At 58.2% G+C, this 16,148-nt stretch overlaps 1 protein-coding gene and 1 pseudogene across 2 annotated transcripts; both read right to left on the bottom strand.

Annotated features, from left to right (window-relative positions):
• Positions 1 to 2,050: 2,050 nt before the first annotated feature.
• CERCAM (cerebral endothelial cell adhesion molecule) lies at positions 2,051 to 14,858 on the bottom strand. Of its 2 annotated transcripts, none has more exons than XM_024998623.2 (13): positions 14,770 to 14,858; positions 11,884 to 11,994; positions 11,617 to 11,734; positions 10,793 to 10,927; positions 10,451 to 10,655; positions 7,060 to 7,179; positions 6,666 to 6,742; positions 6,471 to 6,577; positions 5,266 to 5,398; positions 3,851 to 3,978; positions 3,464 to 3,667; positions 2,832 to 3,084; positions 2,051 to 2,558 (listed from the first exon to the last, which is right to left on the bottom strand). In XM_024998623.2, the coding sequence occupies exons 2-12, from the start codon at positions 11,955 to 11,957 to the stop codon at positions 2,832 to 2,834; spliced, it is 1,554 nt and encodes a 517-aa protein (XP_024854391.1). In that variant the 5' UTR covers positions 11,958 to 11,994; positions 14,770 to 14,858; the 3' UTR covers positions 2,051 to 2,558. The 2 variants fall into 2 exon arrangements, with proteins under 2 accessions (XP_024854391.1, NP_001095505.1); NM_001102035.1 differs by lacking the exon at positions 14,770 to 14,858 and adding an exon at positions 13,944 to 14,152.
• On the bottom strand, positions 12,702 to 12,796 carry LOC112448915 (uncharacterized; annotated as a pseudogene).
• Positions 14,859 to 16,148: the final 1,290 nt, after the last annotated feature.

Genomic DNA, 16,148 nt, shown 5'->3' with positions numbered 1-16,148 from the left:
CGTCCAGGCCTTGGCTCCTCCTTGCTCATTCTGCTCCAGCTACACTGACCCCTTTGGTTTCTTTTAAACCTGCCAGTCCCACTCCTGGCCTCAGTGAAAGTGAAGTGTTATTCGCTCAGTCATGTCCGACTGTTTGCAACCCCATGGACTGTAGCCCACCAGGCTCCTCTGTCCATGGAGTTCTCTAGGCCAGAATACTGGAGTGGGTAGCCATTCCTTTCTCCAGGGGATCTTCCCAACCCAGGGATCGAACCCAGGTCTCCTGCACTGCAGGCAGATTCTTTACCACTGAGCCACCTGGGAAGCCCACTCCTGCCTCAGGACCTTTGCAGATGCTCCCCCTTGGCCTAGAATGGTCTTCCTCCCTATATCCCCATAGCTTGTCCCCTTTCTTCAAGTCTTTGTTCTTCATGTCTCGATCATACTTGATATTTCCTAATTTTGTTCTGTAGAACTCACCACCCTGCAATATTTACTTCTCTGTTTGTATCTGTCCCCCTCACTAGAATGTCAAGTCTACAAGGTCAGTGATTTTTGGGGGAACTTTGTATTCACCACTGTATCCCTAGAACCTAAACATGACCCACAGAGGGTCCTCTATAAATGTTCACTTTAGGGAATTCCCCGGTGGTCCAGTGATTAGGATGCCGAGCTTTCACTGCTGAGGGCTCGGGTTCAATTCCTGGCTGGGAAACTAAGATCCCACAAGCTGGGCAGCCAAAAAAAAAAAAAAAAAGTTCATGTTAATGAATCAAAGGGATGCCTGAAGCCTGCAAAGGAGAAGCAACTTAGTCAAGGTCATAGCCATCCAGAATCAACAGCTTCTGGTCTTGGAATGAACAAAGCATCAATTCCACGGCTCTGGCCCTAAGTCCTTCACAGAGCCATGCCAGGCTCTGGGGCTAAAACCAGGCCAGCGGTCTCTCATCCCTGGGACTGACAGGGAAAGCCCAGCCCCCAGGGGACGCCTGACTGACTCTGCCAGGAGGGCTTACACAAACCAAGCCAAGGCAGGGTATGGGGGCAGGGGCTCCTCCAAAGAAGGACACCTGAAGACTGCAACGCCGGAGGGAGGTCTGCACTCATGAAGGCCGCGGCCAAGGCAAGGAACCACTCCCCACCCCTTCCGGCTGCCTGCGTGCAGGCACCAGAGACCCTACAGAGTCTCCACTGCTGGGCCCTACAGGGGTGGGCAGGGAGGAAGGCCGGCAGTTTCCAAGCAGGAGAGCGCAAGTTGAAGCTGCTGTGGGTAACCCAGAGGACAATGGGCTGATTCCAGATGCCCCAGGCTCCCTTCCACGGGTTTCCCAGGTGGCGCTAGTGGTCACGAAGCCACCTGCCAACGCAGGAGACCCAGGAGACCCAGGTTCGATTCCAGGGTAGGGAAGATCCCCTGGAGAAGGGCACGGCACCCCACTCCAGTATTCTTGCCTGGAGAATCCCATGGACAGAGGAGCTTGGCGAGCTATACAAATCCACAGGGTCGCAAAGCGTCTGACACGACTGAAGCTACTTAGCACGCAAGCATGGTATGCGCCCTTCCCATTGTTGGCACCAAACCAGCAGAGGGCGCCCTGGCACCACAAGGTCCGGGTTCCTCCAACTGCCACCCTCTGGTGGCCACACTGGTCAGGGCGGGAAGGGAGCCCTGGACCTCCCCTGCCACTCCCAGGAGAGGGGTTCCAACTAAACAGGGGAATGTCCAAAGGCAGGGAGCGGGGCCCCGGCGGCCCTGGGTCTGGCCTGGGCCCACCCTGGCCAGCAAGGCAAGCCCAGCGATGACCACACCAGCCGCACTGGGTACATACTCGCTGTGGGCTGGGCTCCAGCTCCAGCTCCTTCTTATCCACCCAGCCCAAGAGGTACTTCTGCTCCCACTGCCCCATTACCAATGAGCAGGCTAAGGAGGCAATGCCAAATCACCTGATTCCTCTCCGAGGCCGCCCTCTCCTCTCTGTCTCTCCACCTGCTTGTCCACAGATAGGGAACGCCTCCCCCCTCCCAGCCCTTTTAGGACATGCAAAGAGGCTCAGCCAGGAGTTAAAAAGTATAAAGTGCAACACCAGCCAGCTTTTATTGAGGGCCTACTGTGTGCTAGGTCCTCCTCCCATCTCCCTGCACTTCCCACTGGCCAGGCAAGAGGGTGGCAGGTGAGACCCAGCTGATAAGCTGGGTAGGGAGCTGATGGCGAGGTAGAAGGGGGCAGAGGGGTCACCGCAGCTGGGTCCTCATCGGGGGCACACCTCCTGGGTCTGCCCAGCTTGACGCTGAAGGCTGGGGGGGTGGGGCCTCCCTTCCTCACTCCACCCGAGGCCCTGAATCAGATTGGCAAGGAAGAGGGCCTATGAGCCCTGTCCTTGTGGTATGTGGCATTGGGGGAAGGGGACCCATCTCAGTGGTTTCTCCTGATGGAAGACAGGTCCAGAGGGCAGAGAGGCCATGCCCAAGGGGACAGCCAGGTCTCTACTGGGTCTGTGGTTCCTGGGGGCGGCTCTTGCTGTGCCCCCTGGACAGCTGTGGTCTGCTCCCGGGCGCACCTCTGGAGTCACCGTCTAGCCCTGGTGGGACAGGAGAGGAAAGAGGAGTAGAAAAAAATTAGAGTTGGATAGAGAGAGACGGAGAGAGACGCAGACACAGAGATAGTAGAGACAGAGAGATGGACACGGGCTTAGAGAGAGAGAGCAGGTAGACAGAGAAAGGCAGACACAAAGACACAAACAGAGGCAAAGCCACGGAAAGAAAGAGAGGAGAGGAGAACGCTGAGAAGCGGAATTGAGACCCAAAAAGAATCAGCCATCGATGCGGAGAGAAGACCGAGGCCCTGCCCTCACCTAGAGCTCATCCCGGGGGTGCGGACGGAGGCTGTGCCCGCTGCCGCCTGCCAGGTCCAGGCGGGGGCCACGCAGGGTCTTGTAGGAGCCAGTCCAGCTGATGAGGCGGCCACTGTCATCGTCCCAGGGCGAGGATGTCTCGGTGTCGCTGAGCCACTCGGAGTCCCCCGCATAGTGGGTGGGGGCTGCGAGCAGGGGCCGGGCTGAGAAGGCCTGCAGGTCCCGTGGCCAGAAGTGTGCCTTGTACTGCTCACTGGGAGTGGGGAGGGGGGCTCAGGGGGGCTGGGGTGAACTGTCCCACCCCAGACCCATGCCAGCCTGGAGCCAGGCACCTCACCCCCAAAGCACCTGACCGCCCTTCCCATCTAATCCTGAGGTGGCATTTCTCTTATCCCCATTTTCCGGATGGGGAAACTGAGGTGCCGAATAGAAAAATCGCTTGCCTGGAAACCACAGGGCATCACAGGATTCACATAGAGGTGGGGCCGATGCCAAGGCTAAGCTGGGCTCTTCCTTGGTGACCGGAAGTGGCTCAGCCCTGCCAGCCTCAGTCTCCCCAGCTGCCCAGTGAGGGGACTTACTACCTGCTGAGGTGGGCTCTGAGGATGGGCTGACCCTGCCCTGCAGCTCACTTGGGGTGCTGGTCAAACATGATGGGCAGGAACTCATCCACAGGCAGCATTCGGCGCAGCGGCTGGGAGGCCAGCAGCTTGCGGGCACCCGCCAGGCTCAGGACGTATGCCAGTGTCCAGTAGGAGTAGCCGGCCGCCACCAGGTGCGGCAGCCCCTCCACAACTGCCTCCTCCTCGGGGTTCACCTGCTTCCGGCCGAGGTAGCTGCAGGTGACACCAGGGGTCCCAGGGATCACTGTTGATGTCCCAGGGTCCTCCCTGTCCCCAACTCCATCTACAGAGCCAAGCCCAGGGCGGGGCGAGGGCTGGCCAGGGCTTCCTGCAGGAGAAGGCAGACCCCGGGAGGCCCACCCTTCTCCCTGGCCCCTGGGGCCCCGGGCTGCCTACATCAAGTCCCAAGGAAGTTTCTCCGCCTCCACCTCCTCCATCAGCTGCTCCAGCCGCCCCTTGAAATTGCTCTCAAAGCGTACATCGTCCTCAAATACCACGACCTGGGCCAGGCCCCGGGTGACGACCTGAGGCACAAGGTGGGGGTGGGAGGGTGGCTCTTTAGACCTGGGCTGTCGTCCCCTCCCACCTGGCTGACACTGACAGACACTCCTGGCTTCAGTTACAGGCCAAGTGCTCAGCCCTGGCTATGTCGCTCAGCTGCTCCAAAGCCTGCTGGGGCTTCCCATGGCCTGGGGATTGAAACCCCAACACCTGGCTCTAGTATTCAAGGGCCTTCAGGCTCCCAGTCTTGCCCTCCAAGCAGATCAGGAGAGAAATCAGAACCCTTGCTGCAGTCCTGAGCACAGCCTCATCTCAGGGGCCACAGGGCTTGTCTCCAGGGACCCTCAGGAGGCAGGAGAGAGACAGAAACACCGGGAAGTGACCCCATGATAGTCCAAGGACACCCAGCCCGGACGTGGCCGAGCTGGGATCTGAGCCTGCATCTGATGCGTTACAGAGCCGGGCTCTTCATTTCCGCCTCCTGAGCCTCACTTCCACCTCCTCAAAGAAGTGAGGCTGGGCTGGGGTTGGGGAGAGACCCTAGCCCTCCAGCACCCTGAGAAAAAAATGCTTTCTGTAATTTTTGGAGGTATGAGAAGAGCATGAAATCAGCTCAATAAATGGTGACCCTTCGATCCATTCAGAGGCAGCATTCAGTTCAGAAAAATAGAAATAGCAACTCACACGCAACGTATTTCAGCAACAGTAGAAAATGAAAACAAGGAAGGTGTCTATGCTTCACTTTCTGGAGAGGGCGCCCCTCGGAGGTCCTGTCCCTGGTCCTCTCGGGCCAAGTCCAAGCAGTGACCTCTCCTGGGCACTCCCACCCCAGCCTCAGGCCGAGGCTGCCTGGCCAAGGGGTTTGGGCCTGCACTGCCTTCCTCTGCTGAGAAGGCTCCTCTCCCTGCCCGTCAACAGTGAGGCCCACGCCGACCCCACCGGAGGCCAGGAGGCCAGGCCTGTCCACACCCTCACACAGCCGGTACCTCCCTGGACCAGGGTAAACAGTTCTTTCTCCATTTGTGCGCCCTGCTCTGGTCCCTCTGCCCCAGGAGGGCGCGGCTGCATTCTTCGCGTTCGCCTCTGTGTTCCTGGAGCAGAGGCCGTCCCAGCACACAGCCGGCGCTCAGTGCATACCGCGGGCTCAGCACAGTAAGGCTCGCGCCCACAGGAGGCTGACAGCTGCCGCCCAGGTCTTCATGAGTATGCTCCGCCACCCACCAGTTACATGAGTGCTGGCATGGAGCCATGAGTGGGAGGGGGTGCCCTGCTTTCCCCAAGGGTGTGGGCCGAGGGGGCAGGGTCCTCACCTCCTCCCAGATGGAGTAGTGGCTGAGGAAGCAGCCCACCTCGCCCTTGGTCAGCGTGCGGCCCGAGTAGGGGTCCTGGTAGCCGGGAAGCAGGTCCACGCCGAGGGTCCTCATGACACTGCTATTGAGCATCCTGAGGGAGACGGTGTCACAGGGTCAGGGGTGCCCGCCAGAGACCCACCCAGGGCCGCCTGCACTGGGCAAGTTGGGGACCGTCACACTGGAGTCTGGTTTGAAGGAGGTGGCGGTGGTGGTGGCTTAGTTGCTAAGTTATGTCCCACTCTTGGCGACCCCCTGGACTGTAGCTTGCCCAGGCTCCTCTGTCCATGGGATTTCCCAGGCAAGAATATGGAGTGGGTTGCCACTTCCTTCTCCAGGGGATCTTCCTGACCCAGGGATCAAACCCAAGACTCATGTACTGCAAGCGGTCTCCTGTATTGCAGGCGGATTCTTTATTGCTGAACTACCAGAGATTCCCAGTTGGGAGGGAGGAGGCCTGATTACTGCCTCATGCGGTCTGAAGTCATCATGACTGGACCAGGGGGCTGGAGCTGCCTTGGGTGGGGTGGGTCATCTTAAGGGGAGCCGGGCAGTCTGAGGAGGAGACACCCAGGATGAAGGGCAGACACTTCTCAGGCAGGGGCCCAAGCAAAGGCTGGACATCCCGTGGTCCAGCAGACGAGCACATGCAGCCAGCAGCGGTGGACATGGAGGGCCGTGAGCGGCCTGCTCCCACACCCCACCCATCAGAGATCTAGGTTCAGGAGGGAAAGGAAGAGCCCTGATAATCAGAATGAAGACCCCATTAACCTCTGGGATACTTACAGTGTGTCAGGGCCTGGAGAAATCTTCACTAAACCCTTATAAGCCCCTAAGAGGAAGGCAGCTCCTCGCCATTTCCGCAGCAGGGCTGACAGATGGGAGGACTTGCCGGAGGCCACACAGCTGGTGACCAGGCCCAGGAGCTCCAGACCCCGGGCCTTAACCACTGCACCCTCCTCCCTCAGGTGGGCTGAGGAAAGGCCCCTGTCCTGTTCTGTCTGCCCTGGGCTCCCCGAGACACAATGACTCAGGCTCTCTTTGAATACTCCTTGGAACAGGAAACTAAACCCATCATCTGCTTTTCCCACCCCCAGGGAGCCCCGACGGGCCACCCTGGGCCCCCTGCACTGCACAGGGCCCTGTCCCCGTCCCGGAAGCCTCACCGGCCATCCACAGCGTCCACCACCCGCCCAGAGATCTCCATCTCCCAGAGTGAAGTCAGCATGCGCTCTCGGCGGTCGGGCCGGCGGGCCAGGCTGATGACAAACACCTGGAGGAGGCAAGGGGGCAGGAGGAGGCTGAGGGTGGAGGGGAGAGCCCGCCTCCTGACCCCAGTCCTGCAGGCCGGGAGGACTCACCTCATCAAACCCCATCTTGCTGGGCCTCTTTGGGGGCCGGGACACATGAGCCGAGGCCCACATCGGGGGCCCATCCACTGCAGAGGAAAGCCCACTGTCACGAGTCCCCACTGGCTAGAGTCAGTGGCACCCTGGCGTCCCAGGCCCCCCTCATTCCCGCCCCCTTGGCAGGATGCCCAGCAGATTACAGACTCCACCTGCCTCTGCTGTTCGGAGGGGCAGACTGAAGCTCAGCGGGGAAGGTGACTTGCCCGGAGTCAGGGAATGATTTGAAGGGGAAGTTGTGACACCAGCCCTGCCCGCTGCCCAGCCAGGTCCGGGGCCAAGGAGAAGGGGCCCGTGGGAGGGGCGGGGAGTGATGGGGAGGAGGGACAACACTGGCTGGCAGCCTCACCCAGCGCTTCCAGGATCAGGTGGATGAAGTTGACTCTCTCGTCCTCCAGCCCCTGGTGGGATTTCACGGGCACATTCAGGTACCCGTAACGCTGCTCGTTGCACACGTGGACTGCGACCCCTGCGGAGAGAGGCCGAGCGAGTGCTGGGCTGCAGGGCGGGGCTCTCGGAACCCAGACGGCAGGTGTGGGCCCCAGTCCTACCGGTACCCACCACGGGAGTCCTCTCTGGGACCCTGTGTCCCCATCTGTGGGGTTGGAGGGAGATAGGGCTTGGCTCAAACAACATCTTAGGGACCTTTCTGCCGGGATGGTATATGTTCATCCAACAGATGTCTCCAGGGCACCAGCTGGGGGCAGGGGTGATGGTGGTGAGCAAGACAGACCATCCCTGCCCTCAGAGGATTAAAGTGAGGAAGAAGCAGGTCAAACTCCCATCTGGCTATGGGCACCCGATGCCATGGGGCCTTGCTCCACCCTCTAAATCTCGCCCGCCTCTACCCATCCCACTCACCCAATCCAGCACCATCACCTCTGGCCCAGATCCCTACACTTAACCCCTCCCCCTCTCCGGCCCCTGCCACGCTGTCCTGCACCTGGCAACCAGAGTGGTCTTTTTTTTAATTCCTTCAGTGTTTGTAATCTTTATTATAATCATTTATTTAGCCTTTGTGTTCTACAGACTGTGAATCCTCCGGGGCAGGTCAGTCGGTCAGTCAGTCTGTTCAGTTCAGTCGCTCAGTCGTGTCCAGCTCTTTGCAACCCCATGGACTGCAGCACGCCAGGCCTCCCTGTCCATCCCGGAGCTTGCTCATAACACGGTGTCTGTTGAAAAGTCAACTCCAGGCCCAGCACTGAGTACACAGCCCGGCAGAGTGTAGGGGCTGGAAGCACGAATGATGGAGACAAAATCCCCGTTCGCAGGACTTCCTCGGTTGTCCAGTGGTTGGGAATCCACCCTCCGGTGCAGGGGATGCAGGTTTGATCCCTGGTTGGGGAACTAGATCCCAAATGCCGTGAGGCAACTAAGCCCATACGCTGCAACAAAAGATCCCGCAAGCCAAAACTAAGACCCAATGCAGCCAAAAAATAAATAAACATATGATGCTAAAAAAAAAAAAAAAAAATTGCATATCTGCATATAAATAAAAAACTTTACAAAATCATTCACTAAATTCCTTTGAACCACTGACCAGTACACAGCGGCTGACACTCAAGTAGAGGTGAACAAACAAAGTTGCTCAGTCGTGTCCAACTCTTTGCCACTCCAAGAGTCCATGGAATTCTGGAGTGAGCAGCCTTTCCCTTCTCCAGGGGATCTTCCCAACCCAGGGCTCGAACCCAGGTCTCCCACACTGCAGGCAGATTCTTTACCAGCTGAGCCCCAAGTAGAGGCAGGAATGAAAAAATAAGGAAACAGGGAGTTCCCTGGCGGCCTAGTGGTGAGGGTTCTGTGCTTTCACTGTCGTGGCCTGGGTTCAGTCCCTGGTTGAGGAAGTAAGATCTCACAAGAGCCGTCCAGTGTGGCAAGAAAAAGGAAAAAAAGAAAATATCCGTGCTGCTTCTCATTTTTCGTCCATGTATTTGTTTCACCTTCACTCACGTTTTGCACTTGGTAAGATCTTTTTTCTTCCTGCACGTTTGCACTGTAGACGTCACCTCTTGGTGCACAAAATGATGATGACGACACGCTTCTCCCTGGCCAGTCCTCACACACTGCTTGCCCAGGTGCAGCATTTCCTGACTGAATCGTCACTTCTGATTCACCTTGACCCTGAGCAAAGTTCCCCACCCACTGGACAGCCTTCATGTTCTCGCCACCCATGAGCTCACACCGTGAGCCACATTCTCTGCCGCCTTCTCCAGGTTCTTATGCCAACAGCAGCATCTCCGTCTTGCTCTCAACTTCAGTTCTTCCCAGGACTGTGGTTTATCCGATCCAAACCCAAACATCCAAACATTTCTTTTCTTTTTTTTTTTTTTGGCCATGCTGCGTGGCTTGCGGGATCTTAATTCCCTGACCAGAGCCTGAACCTGTGCCCTCGACAGTGAAAGCATAGAGTCCTAACCACTGGACCACCAGGGAATTCCCCAAACCCAAACACTTCCTTGTAACTTTCATCTTAAAAATAACACCCGCAGCAGAAGGATTCTTTTTTCAGTGTTCAAGTCCAATTGGATGATTCTCTGATGGCTGCCTGACACTCACAGGCTGATGGCCAGATGCTTGCCCATCAAGTCCCCACAAGCTGGCCCCTGCCCACCTTTCCTGCCTCAGCCTGCACTATGCCCCCTCTTTGTGCTCTAGCTGCCTGCCTTTTTATGTCCCGGGCCACCACAGGGCCTTTGCATCTGCTGGTCCCGTTGCTTGAAATGCTCCATCTTGCTCTGTTTGCCTTGTTAACGCCCGCCCATACTTCAGATCTCAGTCCCAGTGATTACATCCTCCAGGAAGCCTTCCTTGGAGACCAAGTCAACTCCAGTCTAAGCTCCCAGAATGCCTATGATCAAGAAGCTCTTCTTCCTGTCATTGTGATTGACACTGATTTGTGTGATCCTTTGGTTGACTGGACTGGAGGATCCAGGAAGTCCAGGACCACCTGATTTTATCACCACTGTCTCCCTGGTGCCTGGCACCTGGTGCATGCGTGTTAAGTTGGTCAGTCGTGTCCGACTCTTTACACCCCTATGGACTTTAGCCCACCAGGCTCTTCTGTCCTTGGGATTCTCCAGGCAAGAATATTGGAATGGGTGGCCATGCCCTCCTCCAGGGGATCTTCCCGACTCAGGGATCGAATCTGTGTCTCTTACATCTCCTGCATTGGCAGGCGGGTTCTTTACCACTAGTGCCACCTGGGAAGCCCTTGGCACTGGTTGCTGCTGTTGCTAAGTCGCTTCAGTCGTGTCCGACTCTGTGCGAACCAACAGATGGCAGCCCACCAGGCTCCCCCGTCCCTGGGATTCTCCAGGCAAGAACACTGGAGTGGGTTGCCATTTCCTTCTCCAATGCATGTAAGTGAAAAGTGAAAGTGAAGTCATTCAGTCGTGTCTGACCCTCCGCGATTCCATGGACTGCAGCCTTCTAGGCTCCTCTGTCCATGGGATTTTCCAGGCAAGAGTACTGGAGTGGGGTGCCATTGCCTTCTCCTGGCACTGGTAGGTGTCCCATGAATATTTGCCTAATGAAGGAATACATGCAAGTGCCATGGTGGGCACAGCCAGAAGGACATCTAACCTACTGGGGCAGTGGGCCCGAGAAAGCCTACAACCCGAAGGACAATTAGGAATTAGCAAGATAAACTGTGGAGTGGGGAAGGGCGTGCAGAGCAGAGGGAACAGCATGTGCAAAGGCCCAGAGACCTCGAAAAAAGGCTCAACAAAAGCTGACCTTACCAGCAGCCTGACAGGCGTAGGCAAAGACGATGATGTCGTCGAAGGGCCAGGTATAGTTGGGGTGAGGTGGGTAGAAGGCCAGCTGGCCCGTCCCCTCAGCCCGCAGGGATACCAGGAAGGTGGAGTGGACCATGGGGACACGGAAGCAGCCCCGGCGCTGGCGGTTCTTGGTGGGAAAGTAGTCGGCAGTGCGGCGGTAGTAGCCCTGGGGAAGGCGTGGCCCCGGGCGGTGAGAGGGCACCTCTCCATCCCCAGCACACCGCTCCCCAGCTGGGGCTTGCTACCCTCCACGTCCCTCCTCCCAGACCTCAAGCCTCCCGAGGCCTGGGTCCCCGGCCATACCTGGGGGGTGATTCCACACCAGAAATTGGAGTAGTAGGTCTGAGAGTCCAGCATCGGGGCCACCACGGGCAGCCCCGGCTCGATCAGAAGCCGCAGCGTCTGGTTGTTGGTCAGAATGTTGTCTGTGTCTGCAAACTGTGGGGAGGCGGATGTCACAGGCCTCATTCTTGTCTGGGCAGCAGCATCCCAAGGATTCACCGAGTGGGATCCCTCCAGATATCCAGGGACCCAGGATAACTCCCACAATCCAATGGGGTTCCCTCAGAGAGATCTAACCTATAAACCAGAAGATCTGTTTCTGGACCAAGGATCTAGTCTGGAGCACTGGCTCAGGGACTGGCTCCAGAGATTTTATGCCTGAGTTGCTGATCTAAGAACTTTATCTGAAGCCTTAGGAAGGAAATTCAAAGACCTACTCAGATCTCCTCTGAATAGGGGAAGCCTGGCGTGCTGCAGTCCATGGGGTCGCAAAGAGTCAGACATGACTTAGCCTTAGCAGACTGAACAACAACAACCCTGATCTTTGGTCCAGGGAACTAGGCTCAGATAATACTCTGGGCTCTACACTCTGAGACTGAGTTATACGCTATACTCTGGGATTGAGTCTCAGTGTACACCTTGAGCTCTGTCTGTCTCAGGGATCCAGGCTTAGTACAGAGTCTGAGCTCAAGCAAAGGGATCCCAGTTCAATACTTGATCTGGATTTTGATCCAGGTTGCTAGCTGAAGGGTCCAGGCTACAGATGGTTAAATTCCACCCAGATTTCTGTCAAAGACAGGTGCCACCACCTGTGGGGAGCCCGATTGTAGGCCAGGCTTTCTTACCAGGATATAGTCTGCCCCCCAGTCCCTGGCAAAGGTCAGCGCCTCCTGTTTCAGCTCCATCAGGAACTGATGCCTTTCTTTGGTCCAGTGCTTAGGGCCCTCTTCATCTGGGTAGGACCTGAGGTGGTAAAGAGATTAGATGTTCCATGGGGGAGGCGCGTGTAGTCAGAGCCCTGGCCTGGAGGCTGTGACTCGGAACTGTCCCTTTCCCTCTCTGGGCTGCACCTGTTGCCCATCTTCCCCAGAACCTTTGCCCTCAGGCCACACCTGGGCTCCCCCTCGGGCCTCCAGACCACAGCTGCATAGTTATCGCCCACAGCAGCCAGCCACTCCCGCAGCATCGCTGTAGTGTTGTCCACATTGTGGTCCGTGGCACACCTGGGGACACAGAGGAAGAAGCGTGGGGGAGGGATAGCACAGCCACCAAAGGACCAAACCCTGAGGCAGCCTTGACCCCGGAGCACCAACCCCTGCAGGACTGGCCTCTCCTGGAAGTGGAGGAGGTAGGTGTGCTACAGAGGAAGGTGGGCAGCCAGGTCCCAATCATAGGTCTGTGTTCCACTGTGTGACCCCAGGCAGGTCCAGACCCTCTCTGGGCTCACGTTCGCCCTCTGTAACTAAAAGCCATCCTGGCAAGCTCAGGGGCTGAGGTGACAGAACTCAAATGCATTTTTTTTTTTGTACAGACAACTAGGATTTATTGGTGGGCATGAGTAAGGAGGGGACAGTGCCAAGGCTCTCATGAGTGCAAGACCTGCCATTTGTCCAGAAGGAAGGATGTCTTTGACCCCAGAGCCATCGGGATGAGCTGTTTTTCTGCCACCATGTTTCCAAGTTCACCAGCCTTAAACTTAGTAAATCCCCACTTCTTGGAGATGTGGATCGACTGGCGGCCAGGAAACTTGAACTTGGCCCTACGGAGGGCCTCAGTCACATGTTCCTTGTTCAGAAGCTTGGTATGGACAGGCATTACGACTTGGCCAGTGTGGACCCTGGCCACTGTGTCCTGGGGCTTTTTGCCACACTTACCAGTCTGAAGCCTAGATTTGGGGACAGCTTGCCAGTCATGAATGTCCACTGGAAAGGGCTGTCTCCAGGGTTCCTTAAGGCAACCTGGATAGGCAACAGGCTGCACATGCTCCCCAGGAGGCTGTCTGCAGCCACTCAAATACATTTTGAAAGATGAGAAGAACCTCAACTTTGAGGAACACACCTGCCATATTCCCTGGTTTTCTTCCTTCCCTGCTGTGTGACCTCAGGTTAGTCCTCTCCCCTCTCTGAGTCAGGACTGGACAGAGGAGCTGCTGCTTCCCTCCACCAGGAAGTTGTAATAAGGACCAAACCACACTCTGAGCATCCCTGAGAAGATCTGATGGGCCTGAGCTCCAAGGTCACCTAGCACAGCCTCTCCGAAGGAGCTCTCATGACAGAGCTGGGCGAGGGGGCCTTAGCCAAGAGCCCAGGTTTTCGGTGATGCTGCCCCTTTAAGCCAAGTCTCCAGAACTGAAGACTAACTACGTGTCAAGTCTTTTGGGGGTGGGAACTGACTAAACTCCTGGACTGGCAATTGTGGGCGGCCTCCCCAGGCCACAACTCCACCCCCAGCCCAATTCTGGTGAGTTGAGGAGGGTAGTTTGGTCACTTCTCTCAGTTTATCCCCAGCCTCAGCTTGGGACTCCTCCCTGTTCTGGCTTCCACAGACTGTGGCCTCTAATTCCAGGGCCCTGTGGGGACACCTAGGGGGAGAGATGGCAGGAAGGGGCTTTGCCCTTGGCCAGCAGGACTCAGCCCCTCTTCTGAGAGAGGCTGGAACCAGCCTGGGGAAGGGGAAGCGGGTGTGACACTATCCCCCCAAAGAGCAGCATGGAGCCCAGGGCTGAGAGCACCCCTACGGGCTCCCCAGGAACTCCCAGGCCTGCTGAACTCTGCTACATAGGGCCCCAGGGGACGCCAGCTGCTCCTGTTGGCTCCACTCTGTCAGGCCAACCCCAGGTCCCAAGGCTTAAGTTTCAGCTCTGGTGGGCTGGAGCAAGAGGGGCTGGGCCCAACTTACACCTAGAGGAGGTCCTGAAGGAGGAGCAGAGGCCAGAATGAGGGATGGGGGTCCCTGTGCCAACCCAAGGCCTCCAAGGTCAGTCTGCAGGGCCAAGGGGACAAGGGGACCCGCCAGGGGGCTCGGGTTGCTGGAGGGCCTGTCTGCGAGGGGAGGGGCCTGTCTGGGTGGTGTCTGGGCAGGGAGCAGATGGGGCCAGCTGGAGCCCAGGCTGTCGGTGGTGGGGTTGGGGGGGTAGATGCCCAGTGGGTGCCAACGCCAGGGTCTATCTCACCAGAGGGCCAGCCTGGCCCTGGGGTAGTCCAGCCGCTCCAGCGCACCCAGGTAGTGAGGCAGTGAGTGCTCGGCATTGCGGGCCAAGATGGCAAGGACCACAGTGGGCAGCGGCGGCTCCGCGACTCCCGCAGCCTCGGGCCGCGGCCCCAGCAGGAGCAGCAGCTGGAGCAGCGGGGCGGCGGGGGCAGCGCGCATGGCGGGCGCTCGGGCGGCGGCGGCGGCGGCGGCGGCCCCCGGGGCTCCCGGCCGCGCCGAGGGGAGTGGGCGGTGCCGCTGGGCCCGGGGCGGGGCCCGGGGCGGGGCCTGGGCCCAGGGCGGGGCCGAGGCGGGCTAGGAGTGGGGTGGGGGGATGTACTACCCCCTCCCAAGAATGGGCTCCCACTCCCCTCCCCATCCCTATCCATAGATTCTCAGATGTCCTCTTCTCGGCCCGGGGCATCGCAGGACCAGGGCCCGGACACCCGCCCCAGACGCGATCCGGGAGCAGCCTCTTCCCAGCTGGAGAGTCGTGGGGCGACGGCTTCCGAGCCCTCCGTGGCGTCTCAGAATACTCGACTACGACTCCCCTCTGAGGCGTGCAATCCCCGGAATCCGGCTTCACAGATTCCTTCAACGCCCCTGAATCCGTACTGCCTGGCCATCCGTCCGACCCTCGGACCTGAGCTGCGTGCGGACCCGGCGACACCGCCACGGCCCTTTCCCGGGTTCCCGGGCTCCCGGCCCCTCGGCCGCCCCGCCCCCGGGCGCCCTCTAGCGGGTCCAGACAGAACTTCGCAGAGCCAGACCCGCGAAGGGGTGAGGGGAGGTGGGGTGGTCCCCCTGACCTGGGCGTGCCATCCTGCCGCGGTCCGAGCCTGGCGTCTCCCGCTCGTCATCGTCCTCGCCTCCGTCGCCAGCACCAGCACCGCTCCGGGCCTTTAGGAGAGCAAAGCCTGCTCTTAGACTGAGTGTAGAACAAGGGGCACCACACGGCCCCCTCATGGTGTCCCAGACCCCCCCTCCAAAGCAGGGTGACTCCGGTGTCTGGTCAGAGTCGGGGTCCTGAGGCCTCTGCTGAGTCTCCAGCCTCTCTTAGGGAAAAGGAGGGCCCTGGAGGCACCAGTGGTGGGGTCTAGCTCCTTTGCCACCGACCTCAGGCAGGTAGGTCACTTTTCTCCTGAGCCTCAGGGCCTCCTGCGTAGAATTGGGCTGTAATAGCGCCCATCTAGCAAGGATTCCTTGAGTGTGTGAATGCACTTTAATTCTATGCATGGAGCCTGGCAGGGGAGAAGAATTCCTGGGGCTGGAAGACAGGCTCTCCTTCCATTCAGCCCCTCACCCAGGTGGCCCCACGATGGAAGGCCTGTGGTCCCTTCCCCAAAACATCATGGGTAAATGAGTCCCTCCCCTTGCATGGTTGCTTCTTTCTATCCCCACCCGCAACTTGAGTGACTTCGAGGTGGCTTAGAAGTGAAGTGAAGTGGAAGTTGCTCAGTCGTGTCCGACTCTGCGACCCCATGGACTATACAGTCCATGGAATTCTGCAGGCCAGAATACTGATGGAGGAGCTTGGTAGGCTGCAGTCCGTGGGGTTGCTAAGAGTTGGATACGACTGAGTGACTTCACTTTCACTTTTCACTTTCATGCATTGGAAAAGGAAATGGCAACCCACTCCAGTGTTCTTGCCTGGAGAATCCCAGAGACGGGGGAGCCTGGTGGGCTGCCGTCTATGGGGTCGCACAGAGTCAGACACGACTGAAGCGACTTAGCAGCAGCAGCAGCAGGCTTTCCCTTCTCCAGGGGAGCTTCCCAACCCAGGGGTCGAACCCAGGTCTCCCGCATGACCAGTGGATTCTTTACCAGCTGAGCCACAAGGGAAGCCCACTGCCAAACCGCACTGCAAAGCGTGTGCAATCTTAGTTCCTCAGCCAGGGACGGAAACCATACCACCCCCTGCACTGGAAGCAAGGAGCCAACCACTGGACTGCCAGGGGAAGTCCCTAAGATACTCTCTTCTAAAGCAAAGCAGCGTCCCCTGCTTCACCCACCCCAGGGTTATCCCAGAGCTTCTGCCTATGCTACTAGTCACAGGGGCTTCCTGATTCTTCCCTCACCTCAAGTCGTCCTTCTTCTCCCGGTGCACTGACCCCTCCAAACTTCACCTCTCTTCCCAGTTTCCACAGTGGTGCAGCCAGTCACTAACTCCCTTGCCCCAGGTACCCCC

The sequence above is a fragment of the Bos taurus genome, chromosome 11 (assembly GCF_002263795.3).
Source record: "Bos taurus isolate L1 Dominette 01449 registration number 42190680 breed Hereford chromosome 11, ARS-UCD2.0, whole genome shotgun sequence".
Classification (NCBI taxonomy): domain Eukaryota; kingdom Metazoa; phylum Chordata; class Mammalia; order Artiodactyla; family Bovidae; genus Bos; species Bos taurus.
This window is presented reverse-complemented; position numbering and strand designations above follow the sequence as displayed.

Bases quoted from the DNA above. Each gene is read 5' to 3' on its own strand.
- CERCAM (NM_001102035.1), bottom strand. From the start codon at position 14,140: ATGCGCGCTGCCCCCGCCGCCCCGCTGCTCCAGCTGCTGCTCCTGCTG. The intron at 3,668-3,850 runs GTAGGCAGCCCG...TGTCACCTGCAG, and splicing joins AAACTTCCTTGGGACTTGAT to CTACCTCGGCCGGAAGCAGG. The intron at 3,085-3,463 runs GTGAGCTGCAGG...CCCCACTCCCAG, and splicing joins ATGTTTGACCAGCACCCCAA to TGAGCAGTACAAGGCACACT.